This window comes from Podarcis gaigeae, assembly GCF_964106915.1.
Source record: "Podarcis gaigeae genome assembly, chromosome: 8".
In the NCBI taxonomy this organism is placed as follows: domain Eukaryota; kingdom Metazoa; phylum Chordata; class Lepidosauria; order Squamata; family Lacertidae; genus Podarcis; species Podarcis gaigeae.
Genome location: NC_139684.1, coordinates 39,791,984 through 39,813,380, shown reverse-complemented (window position 1 = coordinate 39,813,380; position 21,397 = coordinate 39,791,984). Strand labels below are relative to the sequence as shown.

The window sequence follows — 21,397 nt, the reverse complement described above, 5'->3', positions numbered from 1 at the left end:
TATTCAACATTCCTTCTTTTCTTAACAATAAGCAGTTATAGGCCTTTTTAAAAAGTAATTGTCTCAGGTCTGCCCTTGAATCTGACTTTAGGAATACCAGTATCTCTCTGGTCCCATTTCTCTAAGGTGCAAGATGTTCATGTGAAAATAGTGTGGTTGGGTTGCTTGTTAGCAGGATGCTCTCAGATGACCTCTGCTTTCCCCAGAAATTGGGGAAGGGCTGTAGCTCAATGGTAGAGCATCTTCTTCCTTAACACGCAGAAGGTCCCAGATTCAGTCCCTGGCATCTCCAGGGTGGACTGAGAGAGAGACCCCTACCTGAAAATCAAGTCAGTGAAGACAATACTGAGCTACATGGATCAACGGTCTGACTCAGTATAAGGCAGCTTTCTATGTCTCTGTGTTTGTTCCCAAGTCTTCATTCAACTGGCTCTCTTGCACCTTGGAAAGACAATGAATATCCATGGATAGGCTACTTGCATGAGCAATCTAATGTCCATCTATCACTTTTTTTGTATGCTGTGTTTCCCGTAGTTATAACCATGCTCAAGGCAGCTTAACATTAAAAAATACATAATTACAAACGTAACAAAAGTAGCCGTAAACAATAAAACATCAAAATGTACACAACAAAATAGAACAATTTCCACATAAATCATAAGATCTAAAATAGAGATACAAAATAATAATAATAATAATAATAATAATAATAATAATAATAATAATATATATCAATAAGAACAACACCCCCAACAAAACCCCCTAAAGTCTATGAGCAATCTGACCCTGAAGGAAGTGAACCTATACGGTTTGGGATTTTTTGCATTTCGAAATCTCAACTTCCAGAAGCTAATCAATTATCTCATATGATGTAGATCATTATTTTTCTCCCCATTTCATTGTGGGAGAACCTAGGCTAAAGTTGAATGATGGTCACCCAGCTGTTCTTTGGCTGAACAGGGCTTAGAAATAACTCTGTTTTCACCCAGTACACTTTCAGCCTTACCCTATACATCCAGCAGTGAGGTGCTAGAATGAACTGTACCATTTCAGACTGTAGGTGGGGTGTGTGTGCTATTTTTGAATGCTCCCCCACATTAAATAACAATAATAGTATTGCAAGCAGAAACCCCTGATGTGTCAGGAAAAAAGGCTCTATCCCAGCCCACTCCATACTGTGCTAGATTTCTACTTGCAGGGAATCCTCCTTGTTTTAAGAGAAGAAAACATTAACAAGAACATTCAAAAGCATTGTTGCAGTTCTAGGTCACATCTCAGCTATGTTAAAAGCACCCAAGCAGGGCCCTGGGGAGCATTCTGAGGGCTAGAAGGAGAGCCAGAGGCCAACAGTCCTACCCCTGCTATAAATGCACCAATTTTGTGGTATGCATCCCAGAAATGTTGTTGTGAACCAGGATGAGTTTCCCCCCTCTAATAGTCAAGTTTTATATGATACACATTTTTTTAAAAATAGTAGATTCTTCCCAGAGTGGCTGGGACAACCCGGTCTGATGGGTGGGGGTATAAGAAATACATTATTATTATTGTTGTTGTTGTTGTTGTTGTTGTTGTTGTTATTTTAAAAATACACTGTTCTTCTTGAACAACTTGAAAAATGTGTGACGTTAGTTGAGGTCATGCTACTGTTGAGTGGCAAGACTGGCAAAGGCTTGTAAGACTCCTGACTGTCCAGCTGTTTGGTTGGAGTATCCCTAACAAGTCTCATGAATTCCTCCTGAGTTGGCAGTAATCCTGCATTTCAGGATTCTCTGAACCACTCCCCCCCCCCTTTAAATCCAACTACCTTCCATTTGATTTGGAATGCTATATTTGCTCCAGGGTCGTGGGATCTCTTTGAACCCCCCAGCATTCCTTGGGGCAGATAGCACTGAACAAGAGGGCGGGTGAAACCAATGCGTTGAGGTCACGTTGTACAAATAGACTGGGGAGCTAAGAGAGTGACCCATTCATGGATGATATATATCTGTGTGGAAAGGGTGTCTGCTTGCTGATGGAATGATTCCCCCCGGAATGTCAGGAACATTTATAATTGATGATCCGATGGCTGATTAGCCCCTTTGTGGGGGTTGTGTGTGTATTTAGCACTTGGGGGTCCCAATCCAGAGGGTATGTGTGCCTAGGCTGTGTGCACACAAGCAGGGTTTTAATCTCTCTCCCCCTTTTAAACCAACCCCCCGGAAGTTGTGTTTTTGTTTTTAAGAGAAGCTTAAAGTTATGGCTAAAAGGTGAAAAGAAAGAAAAGCTTTTTCCTGCAGATAGGGGCTTTAGTATTTGGGGCAAGGACCTGCTTGTATCTGTCTGCCCCTTCTCTGGATTGTGTACTTCTTAACATTTTTGAGCTGATTCTGAGCTGTTTTCTGAGTCTGTGGAAGAAGTTGGGTTGGAAGTATCTGAACTGATATCACGGTGGGGCATTAGATGACAGGAGCACCTGGGCTTGCTTTTTTGGAGGACATTGGGTGAAGCACCGAAGCCTCCAGGCTGAGCAGAATGTTGGGCAACCAATTGTGAAGACCTTCATGCTTGTAGCTGGCCACAGCCTTTGTTCTTTGAGTCAGATTCCTGGAGAAAATGGTCTTGAAAAATCCTCTCTCGGAGCAGCAGAGCGTTTATGTTAGGGTCATGCACACACAGAATCCTCACCCAGAGCCATACGCTTCACCTGAGCATTTGGCTGCCAAGTCACATTTTTGTGTGTGTGTCTTTCTATCTATACACAGCTGTGTTGCCAGAGGCTGATGGGAGTTGTAGTTTGGAACTATGCAGGGAGCCTGGTTGGCAAAGGCTGGCCTAGTGAATGACCTGGAATGTCTGTGCACTTCCTTCAGGAATAGTTATGACCCTTTGTGTGCTTCCTTTCCAACATTTTCTTGTTTATAAACAGTAGCGTCTTGTGGCGCTTTATTATTATTTTTTAAATAAAAGCTGTTGTGGCATGAACTTTTTAATGAGTGAAAAGCCACTTCCCTGTGTTTTTCACTGTTAACTGCAGCCCTCCCAGCTGTCCCCCTTTCCCCACCCCTGGGCAGCACCTGCTCCATTGTCTCCTCAGGGAAGAAGCCATGCCAGAGATAGCAGCTGCCTGGCCAGGCGTGAATCCCAGGAATTTGGCCATGCTGGAGGAGAGCGGCTGACTCCTCTCGAACTCTGACCCAGCAGGATGATACAAGCCATCTTCTGTTTCTCTTCAGACTGATTTCTGGGGTCAGCATAACAGCTCTCCCTGTCTCCCTCTCTGCCTGATAAAATGTCTGGAGTCCCCGCCACACAATAGATCTGTCAGACCCTTGGCATAAGCTTGGGAGGGACGAGGGCAGGAGGAGGTGAGAAGAGAGAGCCACAGAGACACAACATTTCCTTCAGAAAATGTGCTGGGTGGCAAAGATAGGATCTTAACGGAGGCATCTCCCCCCGCCCTTCCATTTGCTACCAGATGAACTCCCAGAGCTTTTCGTATGGAACAACCATCCTAGGCCACATCTGTACCATTCATTTAAAACATTTTAATACTATTTTAGCAATCATATCTCCCTCCCCCCCCCAAAAAAACAAATAAATCCTGGGAACTGTAATTTGTTAAGCGTGCTGAGAGTTGTTAGGAGACTCCCTATTCCCTTCATATAGCTATAATTCCCAGAATCTCTGGTGTTTGTAGCTCTGTGAGAGAAATAGGGATCTCTTAAAAGCTCCCGGCATGCTTAGCCAAACTGTAGTTCCCAGAATTATTTGGGGAAAGTCATGACTGTTAAAGTGATATGCTTTAAACTATGGTGCAGTAGGGACGCGGGTGGCGCTGTGGTCTAAACCACAGAGCCTAGGGCTTGCTGATCCGAAGGTTGGCGGTTTGAATCCTCGTGACGGGATGAGCTCCCATTGCTGGGTCCCAGCTCCTGCCCACCTAGCAGTTCAAAAGCGTGTCAAAGTGCAAGTAGATAAATAGCTCCGGTGGGAAGGTAAACGGCGTTTCCGTGCACTGCTCTGGTTCACCAGAAGCGGCTTAGTCATGCTGGCCACATGACCCGGAAGCTGTACCCCGGCTCCCTCGGCCAATAAAGCAAGATGAGTGCCGCAACCCCAGAGTCGTCTGCGACTGGACCTAATGGTCAAGGGTACCTTTACCTTTTTATGGTGCAATATGGTCATAGCTTCTCTCTCCTCTCCTGTTTCTCTCTCCCCCATACCCACTCCACCTATAGCAAGATTGGAGCACAGAGCCTTGGACTCCAGATTATGCTGTCTAGGCTTCATGAAGTCTCCTTTGCTTTGGAACTGTCTGAAAAAGCTTATTACTGTATTAGTCTCCAGTGTTAAGATCACACTGTGGGTGCACAGTTGTTACTCCAAGCAACTGACATTCAGAGACATACTGCCTCCAACACTGGAGATAGAATATAGCCATCATGGCTAGTAGCCATTGACACCCTCCGTGAATTCCCATTAATTTCACATGCTGGAAATTATTTTGAAAGTGAATTTTTGCAGAAAAGTGCACACTTTTCAGTGTATTTATTTATTAAATTTATAGCCCAACCTTTCCTCCCAAAGGATTCCAGAGAACATGACTTCCTTTTGCACACCTTTGTCCCCCAAAGCTATGATCTAGCTGCAGCTGAACCAGGTAGGGGGTGAATTTGTGGATTCCATATTCTGAAACTATAGCTCCAGTCGTATTTGTTTGATTCTTATCATCTTGTTCAGTGTTCCAAGCACAGGGGCAACCCCTACCAGAGCTTTGACCTGTGATCTTAACACTGGAGACAAATAATAAGCTTTTTCAGACAGTTGGAGGTGGTTTGAAAAGCAAGGCGACTGTTCATGGTAAATAGTTTTCTTTTCCATCTTTCCAGCTTTTCCTGCTTTTTTTTAATGTTTAAAACATTTGCTTGGTCAGATGCAATCTTGGGACAAAATTAATGCTTGTGCAGCTGTGGAGAGTAGTGTGTTGCTCAAATTGCTGTCAGCTCCCTTGGAAATTCATTGTTTGTTTCTGACCTTGCAGCTCTAGCCTAGTCAAAGATGGAGGAAGAGAGCAGAGCCTAGTGCAAAGGTGTTTGGGAGAATGGATATGCAGAATCAAGTGGTCGTAGACCCCCCTCAGAGACATTTTCTGGTGGGCCAGGAAAGTCTGTGCTAGGGGAGGAGAAAATGGCCTGATGAATGGAGATTCATCAGGCCATTTGTAAGCAAAGACAGTGCCTAGTTAGGAGCTCAGACATTTGAGTTGTTAAAGCATTCTTTGCCAACCTGGTGTCCTTCAGATGTTGTCGGGACTCCCACCTGCCTCCATCTATTACAATTAGCCATGCTGGCCACGGCTGATAGTGTGGTGTTGTGGTTAATGTACTAGACTTCGACGTGAAAGACCTGGATTCAAATCCCCACTCTGTCTGCCATGAAGCTCACTGGTTGACCTTGGGCAAGTTACTGTCTCTCTCAGCCTAATCGTCCTCAAGGGTTGTTAGGAGAAAATGTGAAGGGTGAAGAACACTACCGTGAGTTCCTTGGGAGGAAATGTGGGATTATAAATATAATAAATACAGTACTAAAAAAAATCTAGAGGGCACAAGTCCTGAAATTCCTTTCCTTTTCCTGTGAAGTATGGGTGTGGGGTCTTTCGGGGATGAGAGGGCAATGCTCAGCATATACTTAATATTTTATCCACCCAAGTAAGTTAATTATGGCTAAAGCAAAAAGATTTGTGCCAGAGTTTTGAGAATGTCAAGTGAAAAACAAAAGCTTCAAGGCACATGCAGAATGAAAGGCTGCTGACTCTTAGGAAGTATTTTAGCCTTTTCCTAGGAACTAAAAGCCACATGTAGCTATTAACAGAGAAGTGGATAAAATTTAAGAATTTCTAATGGTAAGTTTGGTTCAGAAAAGTGATTTAGGGGGTGGGGTGGAGAAAGAGATATAAATCAGGAGTTTGAATTTCTTTATTTTTTTAAATCAGCCAAGCTGCACACTGCGGTGTTTCTAATCCAGTGAGTTTAGTACCATTTATCAATGTGAAATTTTTAGGGGTGGGATTGTACACTTTAATTTGAGACTCTCACCTTATGGGCTTTTTTTGTGGATTTCAGCCCTAATGAGGGCTAGGAAGTGTGTGTGTGTGTGTGTGTGTGTGTGTGTGTGTGTGTTGGTTTCTTCCTTGGTCCTCTTATTTTGTTTTCTCTCCTTCGCAAAGACATGCAGCTCTTTTCCCTCCCCCAAACCCTCTTATGTCTCCAAGGATTGGGTCCCACCTCCTTGTCGCTCCCCTTCCCAATGGTTAAATACAAAAGAGGAAGTGCTGTGTGCTTGCCTGGGCCTGGAATGAAGAAGCAGGGGATGAGGGGGGAGGAGAAGGAAGAGGGGAGGGGAACCCAGAATCCAGAGTGAGTCTGCTATTGAGAAATGAAAAGGCTCCTCCAATTAGACGCTTTGGTGCTGCAAACTTGAGGCGAGGCACTTGAACTGTCACTATGGAGCCTTAATTAGCAGCTGCGGGTGAGGGGTCAGCCTCAACTCAGCAGTCTTGACAAGGCTGATATCAAGTGCAAGGCAGAGGAGGAGGCAGGCAGGGAGAGAGAGAGAGAGAGAAAGAGGACGGGAAGGAGGCAGGCGAGCAAACAAGCGAAGGGGGGCGGGAAGGAGAGAAGCAAAAGCTCCCTCAACTCAGGACCCAAACCCTGGAACACACAGGAGGAGAGGTGGGGTGTGAGGGAAGCGATGGAGAGATGCAGCCGGCGCTTAAAAAGGGAATAAAATGGTTGCTATCTTTCTCTCTATCTGAGCTGGCTCCCTGCCTGCAGTGAGGATCCCAGGAACAGCTGTTTGCCTGCACCCTGAGCTCTTCCTCCTCTTCCCCTGCCCCCCCAACCCTGGACATCATTCCAGTCCACTTCCTCACCTTCCCAAACTGTTTGCCTTGAGATCAGAGTGTGGACGCCGTCAGACAGTGACCCCGTTCCAGAGGGCAGAGGCGCAGGGGTTGTCGTCCTTGGGGTTGCTTGCCATGCCACGGATTGCTGCCTAGGGTCTTGCTTTTGTACCCCTGCTGCCGTCGCTGCCAGGGCCAACATGCTGGAGATGAAGACCTGGTCCACCTTGCTTCAGAGTCTGAGTGAGTGAAAGTTTAGCTGCCTCCTCCCTGTCAAACCCCCCCCCCCTGCCTTGCAGCAAAATCTGGCTCCTGTTTTATCTAGCTTGGTGTCCAGCTTTGGGCAAGAGGCTACAGGGAAGGGAGAGCAGGGCTCACTCATGGACTTGCTTGGATGCCCTGTTAGTGCAGAGGAGGTCTCTTCTACTTGCACTGTTTGGAGCTGTTGGAGATGATCTAGCTCCCATGTTTAGCAGGAGCTTATTGGGGGTAGAGAGGGGGGGAGACCCATTGTATAGGAGCTGTAGGCTTTGAGGTCCAACTCTTCCTCCTCCTCTTCTTTCTCTCATTTCCCCTCCCCACAGTCAGTGATTCTGGGTTCTTTATATAAAAAAATCACACGATGGTGTGCCCAAATCCTGCAGTGAATCTCAAAGGCTAGTCTTGTTTTCCCTGGCAACATATAGCTTGGCTTGCTTTCATGAGTCACTTGCCTGTCTGTTTTATTCTAAATAACCCTTTTTTGTGGTGGAACTGCTGTGTGCCTATGATGCATCATGGTAGAGCTACTTTTGCCTTTAGCCAGTGGAGAGGAGCCAACCTAGTGGTTTCAGGGGCCCTTGCAAATCATACAAATTGACATCTGGGTCAGAAAGCAATGCAAATAAGTTATGAATAGTAGACCCTGATGGAGAGGCAAGAGGCGACAAGAAACAGAAGGATCATGTGCATTCAGCTCACTTGAGATTAGAAAGGGCTTGTTTTTTGGGAGGGCAGGGGGGATGGGGTCCTGTATGATTTTTAATGAGTTGGGGGGGTGAGTCTCTTGAGAACTCTCTAGACAGCACCTCTCTTCATTTCAAGCTAATTAAACTCTACCTGCCTGGCAGTTTCCTGAAAGGGAGGGGGGAAACTCATGTTGACTGTGACTTCCTGACCTGGTGGGGCTTCACCTTTGACCTTTGACCCCTGGCCTCTGGCCCTTTTAGGAATAAAAGAGATGCTTTAAATGCAAAGTTATTTGATAGCTAATCCCAGCCGGAATTTTGGCTGCCTTGCCTTTTGTTAATTTAACCCTCACTTTATGTGTGGTGTGAGGCATTGGGTGAAAGACAGTTTTGATTGGTTGGGGGGGGGGCTTGTCTGGAGAAGGTGGGTGATTTAAGGGAGATTTAAGGGAGATTTTGAGAGCTGAAGCATAAAGGAACATGTTCAAAAGTAGCAGCTACTTAGTCTTCCAATGTCCTGAGAGCAAACTTCCAAGTTATACAGAAATCTTTTTCTAGGCAGGACCTAAGAGAGACATATCATATATGTATTTGTTTATTGTGGTGTCAGTTTTCCAGGCTGCCTTATAGTGTGTGACACTGATGGGGACGGAGACTGGGAAGGCAAGCAGAGGTCATACAGATGTGCAGATTACTGGCTTCCTGAGTTGCAAAAAGAGCTTACAGCAAATCCTATACCCATCAGGTTGCAGATTAGACTGTTCAAAACATTTTTGGCAGGTTAGTTGTGGTGATGAGGAATCTCTTTCTCTGTGTGCATGGGAATGCGGTTCTTTCAAAAGCACATCAAATTAGAAAGTTTGAGGCCACCCAAATGAAAGGACATGTGGATGGAAGCCCTGAGCTGCAACTGAATGGACACCCAAGTCAAGGTAAAGCGACAATAAGAGAAGTGCATGTCTTAGTGGTGCAACAGGTGTCATACCAAGATGGCACTTTGAATTGAAACGAAGCTTAGTGATGGAGCTCCCCACCCCGCAAAGTAATGGATTACTTTCTTTTTGGCTCTCTACTTCTCTTCTCTCCCTCCATCTCTGATAGTATGCTGGGTGCTGTAGAAAACTCACTGATGATCCAAGTTAATAGCTTAGTGGGTGAGTTTGGATTGGGTTTGGCAGGGATTTGAATTATCCTTTCCTTCCAACTGTAGGTTCTGCTTTTCTATTTTACTCTCTCCCCCTCCTCTTTCTGGGTCCCTGATGGATGTGTTTTTACAGAGCTCAAATTTTAATATTGAACTCAGTAGCCCTCAGTGTTGCAGCTTCGTTTCCAGTCTCCAGATATGGAACCGTTGAAGTAATATTAAAAAGTTTGTATCTTTTAGACCTGATAATCAGAACCTCTGCCTTCAAACACCCTGGATTAAGAGGTGGAGTAAGGTGGGCTCCCAGATCAGAAAGTGTTGCTTTTTGTTCACTCTGAGCTCCAGCATCTCTTTAAACCCCTGCTGCCTTCACTTTTGTTGCTCCTCATCAGTCTGTGATTAATAGCTTCCTGTGAAAGTGGATAATGGGGCAATGGACAGGGAGGTGGTGTCTTCTTCACCCCTCCCCCAGTAGGAGCAACAAATCTTAGCCCTTAGTTTAGTCTGAACTAGGGACCATGTTTCTTTTGTGGAAAACAAAGATGGGCAGTCAAGGTTTGTTCTTGACTCACCCACCAGTCATGCTTGGTTTGAGTGCCTGCAGGATAGCTTAGTTGGTAAAGTATGAGACTCATAATCCCAGGGTCATGGGTTTGAGCCCCATGTTGGGCAAAAAGATGCCTGCATGGCAGGGGGTTGGACTAGATGACCCTCGTGATCTCTTCCGACTCTACAATTCTATAATTCTATGAAATAAATCACTGTCAAATATTTGGGTAAGCCTAGGGACTGTGGCTTATTCCTCCCAAGAACAAGCCAGGAGCCAACTCCATGTTCATGGTAAACTGATTTACAGTGAGATGCAACGATAACTTGGTAGTAGAGCACCTGTCTTACATGCAGGAGGTCCCAGGTTCAGTCCTCAACATCTCTAGATTCTCCTGTCCAAAACCCTGGGGAGTTGCTGCAAGTCAATGCAGGCAGCACTTAGCTAGATGTCATCTGATTCAGTACAAAGCATTTTCCTATTTTCCTACAAAAGTATTTTTTAGGGAAGGACCGTAGCTCAATGGTAGAGCCTTGCATGCAGAAGGTTCCATGTTAAAGCCCTAGCTTTTTCAGGCAAGACTGGGAATTGCCCCTGTCTGAAACCCTAGAGAGCCACTGCCAGTCATTGTAGACAAGATTGCTAAATGGACTAATGATCCAAACTCTGTATAATGCTGCTTCCTATAGTTGTAGCATGTCAAGCAACATTGTAAGTGTATTTGTGGAGGCACCCTTAAAAGGGAGGAAAGGAGCTTTAATGTGTGCCTGAACAGCTTTCTGTCCTAGGACAAAGTTGGTGGTTACAACAGCAGGATCAGCCTGTGCAGATGAACAGCTTGGGCCAATAGAGGCGGCTGCGCATTGATTTGCTGTCATAAAATACAAGGACAGAAAGCAGCATTTGCTAATAAAAAGGGAGACCTTCCCTGAAAAAACAGTTATTACTGTATCCTGGCACTGGAAAGGAACAAAGCAGGTGGGTGGGTGGGGGTTGTTGCTTGTTAGAGCTGCCGCAGGCTAATAGGCAGAGGGCAAGGCAGGCAGAGGGCAGGCTGTGCCCTCTCATATGGAGAAGGCCAAAAGGTGCCAGCTAAGCTCTTCTGGCATCAGAGTTCCCTTCCCTGGGGAGGATTAGCAGGCAGGGGTTATGCAGACGGACAGCTGGGCAAGCTGTTTGGATCACGGGGAACTGGAAGCAGCTCAGGCTGTAATCTGAGCTAGGAGGGGGTTTATGATTCTGTGCACAGGTCAGTGCCCAGACTGGAAGGAGAGAATGGGGGGGGGGAGGTGTCTCCTTTGGACAGCAACACCCATTGCTTATATGTCTGGTTCCAGGCTAACTTTGAAAAGGGGGCATTATTGTGAATGCATTTCTCCATTACACAGTGATGTCAGGAATTAATTTAGAATTTGGCTTCCCCAGAACCTAAGACCCTAAGACTTTCAGTGGCTGGGAGTGTCTGCTGGCACAAGATTTTTACCATCACTACAGATGCAGAGCCCGCTTGATTTATGCCTGCCCTTTGAGATGGCCAAGTGTTCTATAAGGACTACAGCCAAAGATCTAATTGATCAGTTAAAATGAGTAACTGAGTTCTCTCTCCCGGCCACCAGCCTTCTTGTGCCATGCTACCCTGGGGTGAAAGTGGGACAGCATGAAAAAGTGGACATGGGCACACATACACAATGGCAAATCATCAAACTGAGGCTTGGGAACTAAAAATGTCTTGTGTGATATGGAATAATTTCAACATGTTTTGACTAGTTGTCTTTAGGGTGCAAAATAATCCTCCCCTGCCTTATTCTACTGCCTGATAGCTGCCGTTTCCTCAGAGCTTACTGTTCCCTAGGCCTTGTTTCTCCCCCCCCTCCCCCAGCCCCTAATTTTCTCAGCTTTGTTCATTTTACACCCTTCTCTTCCTTGGGCCTTCAACTTCATCCATCAGCTCAGTTTGTTGCTTTACTTAATTACTCTATTTCTAGAATGGCTTTCAAGCCCTGGTTCCAAGGCAGCTTACGTAATCTTAAATAGTTAAAAACCATTCAAACAGGGACCCTAAACCCCATCATGATTAATGCAAGGACAGCAGAAAAGACCCACAGAGTATAGAAACAAAAGAACAGAACAAAAATAATACAAAAGCAGCTTTACTAACCATAGAGGTGGCTTCCCTGTTGAAAATAACAAGGGAGCATGATTCTTCAAAATCTTAAGGTGGAGGCAGTGCCCTAAAACTGGACCCACCACTCTAAAAACTCTGCCGCTTGTTGAAACTGAGCTAATGCATCAGCCAGTGGGGGGGGGGCTCATAAAGGCACAGACTCCTCCTGAGATTCTTATCCTCTCTCCTGCCCCTGAGTCTTTCATCTTCCCCTCCACTCTCATTACCACCTTTCTTCCAAAAGTGTACAACACCTCTTTCTTGTGTTAAGGCAGACCTACCGAGCCTCTGAGGGATGTTGTTCTCAGTAGTGCTGCTAGAGCCTGGGGTAGTGGGGAAAGGAATCATGACTTTTTCATGCTTAGCTCAGATCACTCTTGACCTCTTCTGGCTTCGCAGGTGAGAGGAGAGGCATTGGATATGCTGTTTCCTCTGCTCCAGTTTAACAGTGTTCTCTTTGACACAATAGGGACCAGCAACCCAGTTACAATTCAGCTTGTTGTAAAGAGCAAATGTATCATCTGCATAGCACTATCCTTAGTTTTTGTTCCTTGCGTAAGAGAAACCCTTGTAAGAAAAGGCTGTTCAGACTCAGTTTCCCAATATGGCTGCCCCTCCCCCTTTTCAGAATGATTGCAAACTATTTCACACCTTCTAACTGTTCTTCCCAAAGGTTGCTGAAATTTCCCCTTTATTGAGTCTCCCTCCCTCCCACATTCAACAAGGAGTCTGTTTCCTGTTGATTGACTGCTCTGGTGAAGATTGGGGTGTTGTAAAATAGGTTTATCTCACTGAAAGACTTACAAGAGGTATTTGAAATGCAACCTTTGTAACCTTTTCAAGGGCTATGTATATGCCACCTTTAAAATGGGGGGGGGGCTGGTGCACTCCAGATGTACTATGCCTCCCAGCATCTCTGACCATTGGCTATGCTGGCTAGAGCTGCTAGGAGATGGAATTCAATAACAGCAGGGAGGGGGCAGTTTCCCCATTCTTGCTTGAAGACAAACAAACCTGTAGTTGTATCCTGAGTCGCTCAGTGTCCCTTAATGCTGCCACAAGTGTCAAATGAGCAGCTTCATCAAGCTCAACATTGTCTACACTGCCTGGCAGCAGCTTCCCAGGGCTTCAGACAGGGGACATTGCCTGGATTGAACCTGGGGTCTTCTGTAGGCAAAACAGATTCTGTTCTACTTCTGAACAGCAGCCCTTGATAGTGACCCTATTATGCAAGAGTGTGCTGGGCCACTGGAATTAGAAAATATTGCTCTGTACAGACTTGGGTACTATTTATGTGCTGTGCAACCTCTTTGCTAAGCTTTTAAGAGGAGACATATCTGCAGTTTATTTTATTTTTCTTCCTATTTTGAGAGCCAGAAGGATGCAGTGGATACACCAATACTAAAATTGAGAGTACTAACTCAAACTTTCTTAGGCAAGTTTGTCACTGGTCACTGGCCAGCTTCTCCTTTCTCACAGGTGAGGTTGTGGGGGTTGGAGAGGAGGCTGGAATGCAAATTGATTTATTCCTAATTTTACTGTTGGAGTGCCAGGGTCTACCTCAGAGGAAATTGATTTGAAGTTCTCCTGCACATGTTATAGTCTGTTTCACTCACAAGATCTGCTGATGGTCATACTTACATCAAGAGAATGAAAGAGATATATTCCTCAAATTCAGGCTGCCTTGAGGCTTTTGAAGAGATTTGGGTGCTGGGCCTGGGTGTTGATTTTTTCTTACCCATTTTGTGTTTTGACCTGCTTGATTGACTTACTGTATGAGGAGCAATCCACCTTTGGGTTCTGGTGGGTTGATGCGGGGAGGAGGACTAGAAGGAGTTGTCAGCTTTGTGTCTTAGGTGGAGGACTGAACCGCCTCTACAAATGATATATGTTTCCCTGAGTGAACAGGAGAGGTATGAGAACTCCACCATTACTGGTCTGCTTCTTTTCTCCCGCACTCCTTGTCTTGTGCTGTAGCACGATTCCTGTTAAATCAATAATGAGTTGGCACCTGTTATTACAGGATGTGGGACCCAGCCGCCTTCATGCTGTGACTTCTTTCTGTTTCTTTCTCTCTCTCCGCTTTTTGGTTTCTCCAATGCACAAATGTGCACACAAAGAGAGAAGGAAGGTGGAATTCAATCACACTCTGCAAAATAGAAAGATTGAACGGCTGAGGAACAGCAGTTGCAGAGTAGGCCTGAATCTTCTTTAAGTGCCCTAATGTTGCCCTAGCCACTGAGGGTCAGAGGCCACCTCCTATATGGGCTTTGTTCACCTTGATGGTTATGGATATGCTTGGCATGTTTATGACCTGCATGAGTCCCTGAATGACCTGCAATGCTGACATCGCCTTGCTCAGTAAAGAGCTAGGGGCAAAGGCTGTAGTTGCTGTGTCCACGTTATGTCTGGCCAGGAATGTGAAGTGGTCATTTGACTTAATTGGAGGGAATTAGGGACTGTCTGGTATGGAATGAAGTGGTGGCCATTTGAATCCTAGGCAGGAGGCTAGCAGCCCTTTTAGTTGGGTTGGACTCCAGGGCAGACAGAGGGTAGAAGCATCTTTGTATACCTGAGTGTCTAGTAAAACATGGCCCACCCCTTTGTTCTGACATCTAATATGTGATGCCTTAACAGAGGCTCCATCAACATCATACTTTTCAAGCACATGGCTTCCCTGAAGAATCCTGAGAACTGTAGTTTACCCCACACAGAGCTCCAATTGCCAGCATCCTTGACAAACTACAGTTCCCAGGATTATTTGGGGGCATGGAAAGCCATTTACTTTGAATATGCTTTAAATGTATGGTGTGGATCAGCCCAGAGGTTGAAGGCCAACTGGATATAGGCATAAGTCTAGTTGCTGAGAGAATCCAGGCTCCACCCCCAAGTGTGTCCTCTGGTACATCAGTTCTCTTCCATCATGCTTAAAAAACAAAACAAGCTGCAAAACCTCTCTCTCTTACAACAGCATTGGGCTTAAGGTGTAGAGAACCAATATTCTTCAGACGGCTTTAAGGGTGGGGCTGAAGAAACCCTCATCTTCCCCTCCACCCATCCCATTGCCTAATGTGCCCCTCCTGGAGCACAGCCAACTCACTTCAGAGTTGCAGCAACATTGCCTACTCTGGTTTCTTAACAAGGTGTGGGGCTGATTTGCAGCCCTGGAAAGCCAAGCTTCTTCCAGAGTGCTTCTTTGCATGTGCTGGTATCTGGCAGACACACTGTCTTCTTCCAGAGCTGCTTTGTGTCTGGGGAAGGGACCACAGCTCAGTGGTATAGCCATGTTTTGTACGTAGCCCTATATGCTCATCCTCTTGCATTTGTAAGTTTAAAAATGATCAATTTGTACATGATGACTGCCTGATTCTTATGTTCCACCTTGATTACTGAGATCTTCTTGATGCCCCTGAGGTTCAGTTGGCCTCTGTTATGGACAGGCCCAGCTGTTTGAAACTCCTTGCCAGTAGAGGTTTGGCAGGAATTATTTTTGCCTTCTTTTAGATGGTTCCTTTGCAATGTGAATTTGAATTTGAGATTGTATAACTTTGCTTCCAGTTCCAAACAACACAGAATCCTCTTCTTGACAAGGCCCTGCAGCCCTGCTCCCTTTGCCAAGGGATGGGGAACCTGTGGCCCTCCAGTTGTTGGATACTAACTCCTATTAGCCGTAGCCAGCATACCCAGTGGTCAGGAATGATGGTAGGTGTAGTTCAGAACATTTAGAGGGCAGCACTTGAGCTACCCCAAAGTACTGGTTTTTAGTAACACCCCTTGCCCTAGATGCTTAAGATGCTGACTATGGTGTTCATGCAGTCTGAACAGACAGAACCCAAGTTAAAGGCAAACAAATGTATTTTGAAGCTAGAATGTTTCTACCAACTGCTCCATGTCCCTCTCTGCTTTAAAGAGCAGCAAGCATCCCTTTCAAAAGTTGGATGGTTGCAGTGTCTGCAAATAGCTGAATCTAAGTCCAAATATGGGGGTGTTGGTGATGCCTGCCTTTATCTTTCTGGCTAACTCTTGTACAATGCTATTAGCCCTTCTTTGAACCCACTTGTGTGACTTGTTTCGTTGGCTGGCTGGAGGTCAGAGTAGATCTGTACAGATCAGGTTTCAATTGCAACAGGGTTACATATAGAGGGTCAAAGATGGAAAGGAGTCAAGCATTGAACAATGACCTGGATCAGGAAAGAGGCTTTTGTACAGGGTGGTGGCTAGAGGAGATACAGGATGTACATCTATTGCTGCAGCATCTGGAGTCGTTGCCAGTAGCTCCAGCAAGGCTCAGTTTGTCCCCCACCACAGCATTCCCTGCCTGGCTGTGTGAGAGAAGCCCCCCTGAGCAAAAGACTTACTTTCCTGCCATGACGCCTGCTGATTTTTCCATTGTCTGTAAGCAGATAGGGTTAACATTCCCCAGGAAAGGCAGGGCCTCTGGAGATTCGCTGCAGTCCAGCAATGAATGGTGCCTTTTTAATACTCCATCCTTCAATCCTTATCTCTCCTAATTTATTGGACGTAACTGGTGGCGCTGATGGATCCACAGCTCAGACCTTGGCTTCTAAATTTCAGCATTAATAATCTCAGCCTTCAGCCAGCTCTCCAGATGTCTTTGATTTAGCTGCTCACTCGGGAGGGGTGCAACCCCGTGTCCCTGGTGCCAGCGTTAATGTGGCCTGCTGACAATATATTTGGGCTTGGAATTGCATTTCCCTGATGAATTAATTCGCCTCTTAGTGACTGTCCCTCCCTCCCTCTGTCCTCCTCCCTTCTTAGCTGGGGTCAGATGTTCTAATGAATGGGGTCAGGATCAACTCGTTGCCTTCCTGCCCTATCCTCTCATTCTGCCCTCCTCCTCCCCAAGTGAGAAAGGGGAAATTTATCCGGCACTGTGAGTGAGAGACAGACAGACAGCACAGAGAGAAGCAAATAACTTGCTTAATCTTCCATCAGCTTTGAACTGTTGTGCTAGGGCACTCCATATTGGAAGGCAGGTGGTAGGGAATAGTAATCAAGAAATCTTTACCAGTTGCTTTGTGTGCTCCTGGCTGTTTCCGTTCTGCAAAAAATAGCCCAAGCACTATGGTGGTGCCTGCCTCCCCATCAGTGCCATAAACACAGGAAGCTGCTGCACAGCAGGTCAAGACTGTTTGTCCATGTACTCTGGTTTCATGTGTTACAACTGGCAGCAGCTCTCCAAGGTCTGAGGGAGATAAGGGTCTGTTCTACCTGCTCCTCCTTCCTTTTAACTGGGGAGACCGGGGGTTCACCTTGGGACCTTCTGCATGCAAAGCAGGTGCATTCTGCATTCTGTAATTCAGGCATGAGTTTTATTTATTTTTTATGGTGGTGGAGGGGCATGATCTGGACAGGGGTGTGTTTTGATCCCTGGAGCTCAATCTACTTTGGCAGGGAACTGCAGGAGAACAAACTGGATTGTTGGGAACTGTTGCTTCAGTATTTGAGTGACAAATTCTAGGTACCTTGCAGATGTTTTGGACTCCAGTTCCCATTCAGCACAGCTGGGAATTGTGGTCCAAAATATCTGGAAAGAATCTGGTTGGCAAAAGCTGACCTAATTAGAGGCCTGAATACACTGTGTATTGATTTGCCTGTTTTGCAAAACTTAGCCTGCTCCTGCTAATCTGAGCTTTAAAAGCCCTGATCAAATAGGAGCTGGAGGTTTCTGAAACAACCCCAAAAACCTGTTTGACAAGAACTAATGGTGCCCTGCATTATGGGCAACAATTACCGGTACTTCATTGCTCTGGCTTCTAGAAACTTTTGTCCTGCTGCTCCACTGGACAAACCTTTCAGCTATAGAGCCCCGCAAACAACTACACCAGCATTTGATACTGGCTTGTCTGCCGGTGCATAGCAATAAGAGTCACTGGAGGGGCACATCAACAACCCTCTTTCAAAAAAGAATCTCTTACTTAGTCCAACTGACACCTACATCCCTGACCTTGCTCACAATGAATGCAATTTTGAGTCTATTTTAAAGGTCATTTACAATACTGGTCTTCATTGGCATCACGAGCAAGACTCAGCCGATCCACGACTCTGCTTATGGTTCAGAGGAGCTATTTAAAGCCAAGGGAAATAATTGACTTGCTTTTCCTGTTGCACTTTGAAATCCTCTTTCTCCCCTTTCTTTTCTTTAAAGATGGTTAAAATCAGAAAAATTGACCTTATTCCAAGTAGTTCCTTGCACAAGCCTGGCTGCAGTCTTAAAATAATCAGTGGATCAGCCAGGGCTTTCTGGGGGAGCAGAAGTGGGTTGCAGCCAGTAGATGTCCTTAGTCAGAGTGGCTGAGATTAGCAGTCCAAGTAAGGAATGGCTTGTTTTCCTACAAGCTCTTATTTTTCCATAAAAAGGAGACACTAAGGGCTTGTTCAGTTGATGCTGGCCATCCATTGTAATAGAGGTTATTATCCAGATAATTGGCACGTGGTGATAGATGGCAATGCAGAGGTAAGGAAAATTAGGCTGGGCAGATTTTAATTTTTTTATTCCAGCCTTTGATTCACTGGACTTTCTTCACTTGAACACTGGCCTCCCTTTGATGAAGAACTCAAATTCCCATTGCAGTTTCTACCAAAATCTTTAATGCTCAGATCAGTGTGATACATAGGCAAAACACAGCAGGTGCTACACATATCTACACAGAGACATTGATCCAGCAACAACACCTCCCTTACAAGCCCGTTATAAGTGATTTGGGTGGACACAACTTAGTGGAGCAAGGCGTTCTGATCCCTAGATGTGATTTCTGACAACCCTGGAGGTGGAGTTGGTGGTGCAATAGGCAAACTGGCCAAACCAGAACCAGCCTCCCAACAGCTCCAGAGTGGGCACTGAAGCCCATGCATCGTACTGTGGGAAATGGTGGCAACAAGGGAATCCCCTCTCCAGGATCCTCTTCCCCAGGGCTCTCCCAACACAGGCAGAGACCTTCCCAGTCTACTGGATCCCTTCCTGGGGTCTGCCACTCCTGTTTTCTGTCCTGGCTTGACCAGCCCCCTCCCCAAGTCTATGACAAGGAGCAGTAAGTGCCCAGAGGCGCCTTGATAAAAGGTCAAGTGGGTCCTATTCTGGTAACATTTACATGAACAAACTGTTTAAGGGAATGGGCATATACTTCTCTTGTTTAAAGAGTAGACAGCACTTGGGCTGCCTTTGGATGGGGTCAGTGGGGGAATATTGTGCAAGTGTTGCTGGGTTTATTGCTAACTCTCCCCCCCCCCCCATTTATAACTGCATTTTGTGATATGGAACTGTGCCTTTGTGATGGACATACCTTGGTTTCCTTCATATTTTTCTTCACACCAGTGGGTGTGGTATGACACAACTGTGGACATCATTGAACATGTCTACAGTACTACCATCCTCCCTCTACCCTATATCTTTTCCCTATGATCCTGTGTGCAGTTTTGAAAAACTTATTTCCAGCTAAAGAAGTGTATCTCATTGAAAGACGGAAATAGTGGTAGCCTTCCATTTCAGTATATCAATCAAAAATGGAAACTCACACTCTTTCCAACCTGTTTGTAGAAAGGTGCATGTTGGAAAGTTTGTTGCTCATTGACAGAGCACCTGTTTTACATGCAGAAGGTCCCTGACTCAATTCCTGGCACCTTCAGGCAGGGCTGGGAAATACACCTCTCTGAAACCCTGAAGAGCCAATTCTAGTTGGTGAGGTGTTGAAAGTACACAGGAACATGGGAAGCTACCTTCTTTATACTGAGTCAGACCATTAGTCCATCTATCACAGTATCATTCACTCAGACAGGCAGAAGTTCTCTAGCATTTCAGACAGAGATTCCTTCCAGCTCATATCTGCAGATATCAGGGATTGCACTCTGGACCTTTTGCAGGCAAAGCATATGCTCTACCACTGAGCCACGACCTACTCAGCTAGATGGACTAACAGTCTGACTTGGGATAAGGCAGCTTCCTCTTGTTTTCTACACAGAGAAAGTTGTGCAGAGTCCTAATGAGAGAGTCTACCTCCTATGACCATTAGGGCTTATTTTGTAGCCACCATCCCATCACCTTAGTGTGGTTCTCTGTGGTTGGTGGGTTCTGATCCCCAAGCTTTGGAAGAGATGGAGCCAGGGGCAAAAATCTCCCTCTGTTTCCCGCTTCCTCCAGAGTTTGCTTGTGTTCTGCTGATCCTCTGCTCATCTCTGAGCCTTTAAAGATCAAGGTGGGATTAAATGACACTGAGCTGAAGGGAGCAGGGAGAATTTAATCGCAGCCTCTCCGGCTTCACACCTGAGAACATGCTGCTCTCAACATCTTTGCTTAATTAATCAGCTAGGTGTGCATGTGTATATGTGTGTGCGCGAGTGAGCGAGCACACAACTGCCGGGGGCCTGTTTGTGGTGTTAGCCTATCCATGTGGTGCTTGGCAGCTTGCTATGCAGCAGACACGAGGCTAGACTTTAAATAAGGGTGCAATTATTGTCTGAATAATTGACGAACAACGGGCAACGCATCGGCACTCAGCGTAATGGGCTTTGGTCCGTTGCCACAGAAGAGGCGCCGGCCTCCTTGGCTCTGCCAGCTTTTTCCACATCTTTGGCAGGAAGGCCAAGTAAAGGTGTGGGGAGGAGCTTCTTCCTTTCCCTAATTTTGTTACTTTTTGCCCCAAGTCAGGAATTAGTCCTATAATGGGATTTAGCACTGACATGCTCTCAGCAGATTAAAGGTAAAGGTACCCCTGACCATTAGGTTGTGCACTCATCTTAGATCTGAGCTTTAGGTTAGGGTTTGTTTTTTTGATTTTTTTCTCAGGGGTGAGCAACTATAGTAGTAGCATCAATAAGTTTAATATACTCCCTCAAAATCCCAGATTGGTTGGATATCCACGTGACAGCCAGAGGTACACCGGGTGCTTTTGCCTAAGCCAAGGCTGGGGAATGTGCGGCCATGTTGTTAGACTCCAGTGCCCATCATCCCTGACCATTGGACTTACAGACTACAAAGCATGGTGGAAATTGTAGTCTGGCAACATCTGGAGGGCCACAGGTTCCCTCATGCCTAAAGTACATCTGTGAAAGCTTCTGAGGGCCAGCTTGCTGTTGTGGTGAGAGTGTTGTGTTTCAGTGCAGCAGATCTGAGTTCAAATCTTGTTTTGCTTTCTCACTAGCCTTGGGCCACATCATTTTTGCTCAAGTCTACTCCATAGGGCTGTGGTGAGATTGACATGCTGCTTTGAGCTCCTTGAGCAAAAGACCAGATATTACAAATGTTGTCAACTGCCCCGATGAATGCCTGTCCTTGTATGTTTGGAAAGGGAAAGTGTATGAAGATGGGTGGTTTTGGTTTTACTAGTCTGCTTTTTTTTCTTTCTCACAACCTGTTATTTGAGGTTCTGCTTATTTGGCACTCTTGTAAATCAACTCAAAAACAAAACAGAGTAGCAGCCAACTAAATTTTACTTGGGGGTACACCCATTGAAATTACTGGACCTAAGTTAAGCATATTCCAGTGGGTCTACTCTGAGTAAGACTAACATTGGATATATAACCCATTGTTTTAGTTCCAAAAACAAAACACACAACCAAATCAAACAAACTCGTGTTTTAAATGGGGGGGGGGTTTTGCAAGGAGCAGGTGTTAATCAGTTGGCAGGAGGGAAAGGCTCACCTCAGTGTGGGATATCTTCATGTCATGTAAAATGGTCAGAAAAGCATCCAAGGAATG

General features: G+C 45.7%; 1 protein-coding gene across 7 annotated transcripts in view; it reads left to right on the top strand.

Moving 5' to 3' along the window:
• The window catches only part of GSE1 (Gse1 coiled-coil protein), a 443,607-nt gene that overhangs the window by 247,109 nt on the left and 175,101 nt on the right, over positions 1–21,397 (top strand). Inside the window, exon 1 of one of the 7 annotated variants that reach the window (XM_083752955.1) lies at positions 6,399–7,123. The exons of the other annotated variants lie outside the window; for them this stretch is intronic. Within the exon in view, the coding sequence (XP_083609081.1) occupies positions 7,081–7,123 (43 nt within the window). The 5' untranslated portion in view covers positions 6,399–7,080. Of the gene's footprint in view, positions 1–6,398; positions 7,124–21,397 lie in introns of those variants that run through there. 7 annotated transcript variants of the gene reach the window in all.